This window comes from Corvus brachyrhynchos, unplaced genomic scaffold, assembly GCF_000691975.1.
Source record: "Corvus brachyrhynchos isolate BGI_N302 unplaced genomic scaffold, ASM69197v1 scaffold149, whole genome shotgun sequence".
In the NCBI taxonomy this organism is placed as follows: Eukaryota; Metazoa; Chordata; class Aves; order Passeriformes; family Corvidae; genus Corvus; species Corvus brachyrhynchos.
Window position 1 is genome coordinate 618,383 of NW_008240021.1, and position 5,959 is coordinate 624,341.

Consider the following 5,959-nt stretch of genomic DNA (forward strand, 5'->3'; position numbering starts at 1 on the left):
CCGGGGGCTTGAGGGTTCTACATATGGTTCTTTAATGAACCATATGTTTATTAAAATCGAGGCTACCGAGTTATGAGAAAGTCGCTTTCTGAGCAAAAATTGAATTTAAAAAGATCATTTATTGATACTTCTGTTTAAGTAGTAGTTACACGGGATTTTATGGCTGTATGAAAATCAGTTGTTATCTCTGTCCATCACCCAGATGGAATGAAATCACTGCATCATAGATAAAAAGTGTTAATGAGCTCCATTATCACAAGCTGATGATTTAATACCTTACATGGATCAAAGCCAGCTGAAAACATTGAGAATTTATTCAGTCCCAAGTACTTGTCCTTTTCCTTCTCTGTGTTAGGGCAGAAGGGCAATTTGGTGTGTGCAGAAGACATAAATGCTGCTTATTCTTTAATTAACCTTGAGGAGTTGATTTGACCTAGTTTTTTGTTTGGAAATGGAGTGAGCAAAAAAGATGTTGCCCTCTGTGAGTCTAGCTCCACTGATCCAGCATTTCCCTAAGGATTCCCATGAATGAAGAGAGGTTGGCTGATGTGTAACTGGTGTGTCCAGTTTGTGTTATATTCTTCCACACTGATTTTACATAAAGACTGACTTTGTCACCTGCTGAGGTGTTGCCTTTGCTGTGTCCCCAGGTAACCCAGAATCACTGGAATTGCTGCAGAGGAACATACTGACTGCTATTGATCTGTTCTGAGTTCCAGGTTTATGCCCCTGTCTGGCACCAGCGAAGGAGTTTGGCCACTGCTGGGATACAAAGGCTGATCTAAGTGAATCTGTAACCTGAGGGATGATCCAGATGTTGCTGTGAAATACCAAAAACGTGCTGTGATGACCTCCTTTGCAAATGTACCAGGTCGTTAATCTTGAGGCATTGATCCATGGGAGTAGGACATTGAGCTGTTGCTGAATGTAGGTACAGAGGAAAAAGGAGGCATTTGTTTCAGCAGCTATTGCTCAGCATCAACCTTATTTCCAGTTTACACTGGCATGAGTTTGCTGAAAGGCAGTAAAGGCAATACAATAAATAATAAAAAAAATAAAGGCAATAAAAATGCTTCCTGGGAATTCTTCAGTGCAAAACAAACCTGTGTTGTTGTTGTCATACCAGGAAAAAAGTAAATTGTGAATTAAATTTCATTTACATTGTAATACTACTACTTCAATAGTAATTAATTAGAAATGTAAATTAATGGCTTTAAGCTTAAGGAGGGCAGAGCTGGATGGGATATTGGGCAGGAATTGTTCCCTGGGAGGGTGGGCAGGCCCTGGCACAGGGTGCCCAGAGCAGCTGGGGCTGCCCCTGGATCCCTGGCAGTGCCCAAGGCCAGGCTGGACATTGGGGCTTGGAGCAGCCTGGCACAGTGGGAGGTGTCCCTGCCATGGCAGGGGTGGCACTGGATGGGCTTTAAGGTCCCTTCCAACCCAAACTACTCTGGGATTCTGTGATTTCAATATTAGTCTATAAAAGAAAAAAATACTGCTGAATTTTAGTAGGGATTTCTTTAATATATCAGGCTAAAGATAAGACTTTTGCCCTGGAAGTTCTTTAAAGAAAAGGGTGTTTAACATGGTTTTTGTACAAATGTGTCTGTAGGTTGTTTATGATGTAGCTGCATCTGAAGAAATCCCCAGTGGCTTTGTGTCATGCTGAGTAACAACATGGGACATGGTTTCATGGGACGGGGAGCCATGATTCCAAGGAAGCTGAAGCCGTTTCTCTGCAGGATGTTGTCGGGTTACAAACCCAAAAATGACATCAAGGACTCTTACAAAATTCTGGGGCTCGAGGAAGGATGTTCCCTCGATGATGTCCGAAACTCCTATCGAAATCTTGCCAAAAAATACCACCCGGACAGCAGCTCCGGCATGGCCGATTCCAAGGCCTTCATAAGGGTGGAGGAGGCCTACAGGGTAGTGCTCAATGACCTGGAAGCCAAACAGATATCGGATCCCAGCGAGGAGGAGGAAGACCAGTTCAAATCCAAATCCCTGCAGCACAGACACTACCTGAGCTTTGAGGGCGTGGGCATCGGCACGCCGAGCCAGAGGGAGAAGCAGTACATGCAGTTCCGCGTGGACCGTGCCACCGAGCAGGTGCTGCAGTACCGGCAGCAGAGGCTCGAGAACCGCTACGCCGGCAGCGACCTGAGCAGAGCCGAGGACGTGAGGCAGAGCAAGAAAGTGAAGATAACTCAGGCGGTGGAACGGCTGGTTGAGGACCTCATCCAGGAATCCATGGCCAAAGGAGACTTCGACAACCTCAGTGGCAAAGGGAAGCCTTTGCAGAAGTTCTCGGACAGTCCCCACATCGACCCCATGACCCACAACCTGAACAGGATCCTCATTGACAATGGGTACCAGCCCGAGTGGATCCTGCTGCAGAAGGAAATCCGGGAGACCATTGAGCTGCTGAGGAAGAGCATCGTGGCCTCCAGGAGGAAGCTCGGGGAGCCGATGACGCTGTCGGAGCAGAAGCAATGGGGTCGGGTTTGCGAGCAGTTTGCAGAAGACATCAGGAAATTAAACAAGAGAGTCGACAACTTCAACCTGGTCGTGCCCATTCTGAGCAGGCAAATGGTGCATTTCAGCACGGACAAGGAAATCCTCCGAGCACAAAAGACTTACGAGGCTGTCATGGAAAAGGTTTCTGATTCAGACACGAAGGAAAACGAGGGGGAAGAGGGTAAAAGGTTTGGGTGGAAGTCTTCTCTCTTTAAGTGGTTAAAACTTACACTGAAATAATTTCATACTAACTCCTCTTGTCAAGGTTTTGAATGCACTTTATTAATGAAATGTAGCACTAGACAAATTTCAGGTTCGCTGAAAATGTCAAATCCACACTGTCACCCCACTTAATGGAAATTTGGTTGTGTGATGGACGTTTGCATTATAAATAATTGAGTTATTTTTAAATATTATTAAATTAAATGTGCCAGCTTGGGCTGTGGTGGACTTAATTTTTCTCACAGTTAGTCTGGAGCTGTGTGTTGGATTTGAGCTGGAGGCAGTGCTGCTCATTCCATGTTTTTATTGCTGGGCAGGGCTTGCACAGCACCTTTTTTGCCCCTCACACTTCCCCACCACTGAGCAGCTGCTGGCTGGGTTAAACCACAGCAGCAGCAAATCAGTTCTTCTCTTGCAGGTCATTTTCCTTCTGCTGAAATCCAAATTAATGCTTCACTTCAGCAAAGAGCGTAATCACTTTTACAGTCTCTTATCACTTCAAAGGGGAAACCGAGGCATAAGAAAAACACATTAAAGATAAAGTGGAGGCAAACCTCTTGCTGTGCTCTGATTCACCTTTGCACTCCTATTTAAATACTTAGAGCTCATGAATTTTTGGCAGGTTCTCTGCATGCTTTTTAAAAGCACATTCACCTCTTTAAGGCTAAATTCAGTGGCCTTGAAGGGACGATTCTGGATGTCTGGACTTGGACTGTACACGTGCACAAGTCCATTTTTGCATCTTTAACACAGAAGGAGCAGAAGGAGGTCTTGGAAATTTATTTATTGGTGAACACCCCCTGCCATGGGCAGGGACACCTCCCACTGTGCCAGGCTGCTCCCAGCCCCAATGTCCAGCCTGGCCTTGGGCACTGCCAGGGATCCAGGGGCAGCCCCAGCTGCTCTGGGCACCCTGTGCCAGGGCCTGCCCACCCTCCCAGGGAACAATTCCTGCCCAATCTCCCATCCAGCCCTGCCCTCTGGCACTGGGAAGCCATTCCCTGGCTCCTGTCCCTCCAGCCCTTGTCCCCAGTCCCTCTGCAGCTCTCCTGGAGCCCCTTTAGGCCCTGCAAGGGGCTCTGAGCTCTCCCTGGAGCTTCTCCTCTCCAGGTGAGCACCCCCAGCTCTCCCAGCCTGGCTCCAGCAGCTCTGTGTATGAATGTGTGTTTATTTCCATAATTATTCTTGTTCGTAATGAGAACTTAATTAATGATACTTTTCTGAAGGTCCTTTGACATAATACGCTTGAAAACCCCACATTTTGATTCTCATTACGATCTGCAGGAATTGGATCTGCATTGCTGTTCAGACAATCCAGTGGGAGATTTCAAGAGCAGATTGAATTCATGGCACAAGGGTAAACAGAAACCTGGCTGCAGTAAATGGGACCCACTTTGGCTCACAAGCATCAGCAGTTTCAATACTGGAGGTGCCATAAAGGGTGAAGCAGCAGACAGGGATTTTTATGTTCTTATTAAAACCAGTTGGGTTGAAATGGGGCAGGTGTGACCTGACTGAGGCACTTTAAATCAGCCTTACACTGATGTAATCCAAAACTGCCAGGCACAAAAATCCACTTGTGCTACATTTACAGTGATGATGGGAAAAATAATTTCCACTTTTATTTTCCCCAGGTGTGTGGAGGAGTTCAGCTTTTCAGGGCTGCTCTATAATTTTGTTGCTCTGAGCTCACAAAATCTTAAGAGCAGTATTTAGTCAATACTTCCAGAGGAAGTGTTCCAAGGAATACCAACTACCACATACAGAAAACCCAGGAGAGAATGGCCTTCAGAAGGAATTTTTCTGGCTGACACTGGACTGTTAATTTGAATTTGATAAATGTTATTTTATGACTGGAAAAGAGGTGCAATCATTGCTGACCCCCAATCCAAAACCCATGTTGCTTATTCCCAGAACTTCCTATTTGTTGGTCTAATGACCACATGCCTTGTGGCTTGAAAGGCTTAAGTGACATCGTAATACTTAATATGACGACAAAAGATGGCATTTATTTATTTATTATTAAGATACAGTATTTGAGGTATCAGTTTTCCTCAGGGTGAGGAATCAGTTTCTTGCCCAACAGGACAAGTGGGAATGGCTTAAGACTGAAAGAGAGATTTAAACCAGGTATTGGGAAGAAATTCTTTCCTTCTGTAGGCACTGCCGAGTCCTGAGGATTTCTCTTTTTCAGAGTAGTAACATCTTGGGATGAACATGGAGGTACAGAGAAGGCTCTGAGGAGAAGGAGTAAAAGGAGAAGCAAGAGCAGGGCATCTTGTAAAAGAAACACATAAATGATAAATCTTTTTTCTTAGTGGGAGAAGGTGCCACTCTGAGGAAACAGGGTGTGTGGTGTCTCTGGACTTGATGGGACACAGTGCGTACATGTAAGTGAAGGTTAAAAAAGGAGTGGGGCTAAGAAGAGAGGACTTTGAGTGTAACTTTTACTGGGATTTCATGTGGCCACAGTTGTTTTTTGAGGAGAAAATTAATATTCTGTGGCCGTTTGGTTGCATCTCTCTGGGCCTTTCTGAGAGAGCTCCTTGTCTCAGTTTGTGCCCCACATGGCACTGGCACGTGGATATTATTTATATGGGCATTCTTTATGATGCCCCTGGATCCCTGGCAGTGCCCAAGGCCAGGCTGGACATTGGGGCTTGGAGCAGCCTGGCACAGTGGGAGGTGTCCCTGCCATGGCAGGGGTGGCACTGGGTGGGCTTTGAGGTCCCTTCCCACCCGAATCAATCTGATTGTTTCAACTCCATCTCTGTGAGATGTGCCCTCTAATCCTCAAAATGCTGACTTCGATCCAGTTCTTTTGCTTTCGTTTGCTCAGGGCTTGTATTCAACATCTGTCTCCTGTCACTTACTCGTTTTGCTGTTTTAGATGGAGTATGTTCCACAATGATTTATTGACGCGTTACCTCCATATTGCCTGTCCACTAGGTTGCCTTCCAACGCAGACCATTCCGTGATTGATCCTATGAATTAGAATTTATCTATGTTTATTAATTCCGTTTGGTTTCATTAAACCAGACACGGGACTGACGTTTGAGAGCATTTCGAAGTTTATTTCAACACGGGACCTGCTTGACAATATTGTGTCGTTCTGGTGGGTCAGCAGAGAAGGACGGGGGTCATTTATGGCCGTGTGGGAGGCGGCTCTGGGGTGTGAGCGGGGCGTGAGGGACCGCGGAGAGGAGCGGCCATGGCG

At 46.0% G+C, this 5,959-nt stretch overlaps 1 protein-coding gene across 2 annotated transcripts; it reads left to right on the top strand.

The window, feature by feature from the left end:
* Positions 1 to 51: 51 nt before the first annotated feature.
* Positions 52 to 2,959, top strand: DNAJC28 (DnaJ heat shock protein family (Hsp40) member C28). 2 transcript variants are annotated; one of them, XM_017743351.1, is made up of 2 exons: positions 52 to 927; positions 1,613 to 2,959. In XM_017743351.1, the coding sequence occupies exon 2, from the start codon at positions 1,663 to 1,665 to the stop codon at positions 2,758 to 2,760; it is 1,098 nt and encodes a 365-aa protein (XP_017598840.1). In that variant the 5' UTR covers positions 52 to 927; positions 1,613 to 1,662; the 3' UTR covers positions 2,761 to 2,959. The 2 variants fall into 2 exon arrangements, with proteins under 2 accessions (XP_017598840.1, XP_017598839.1); XM_017743350.1 differs by having other exon boundaries at positions 53 to 871.
* Positions 2,960 to 5,959: the final 3,000 nt, after the last annotated feature.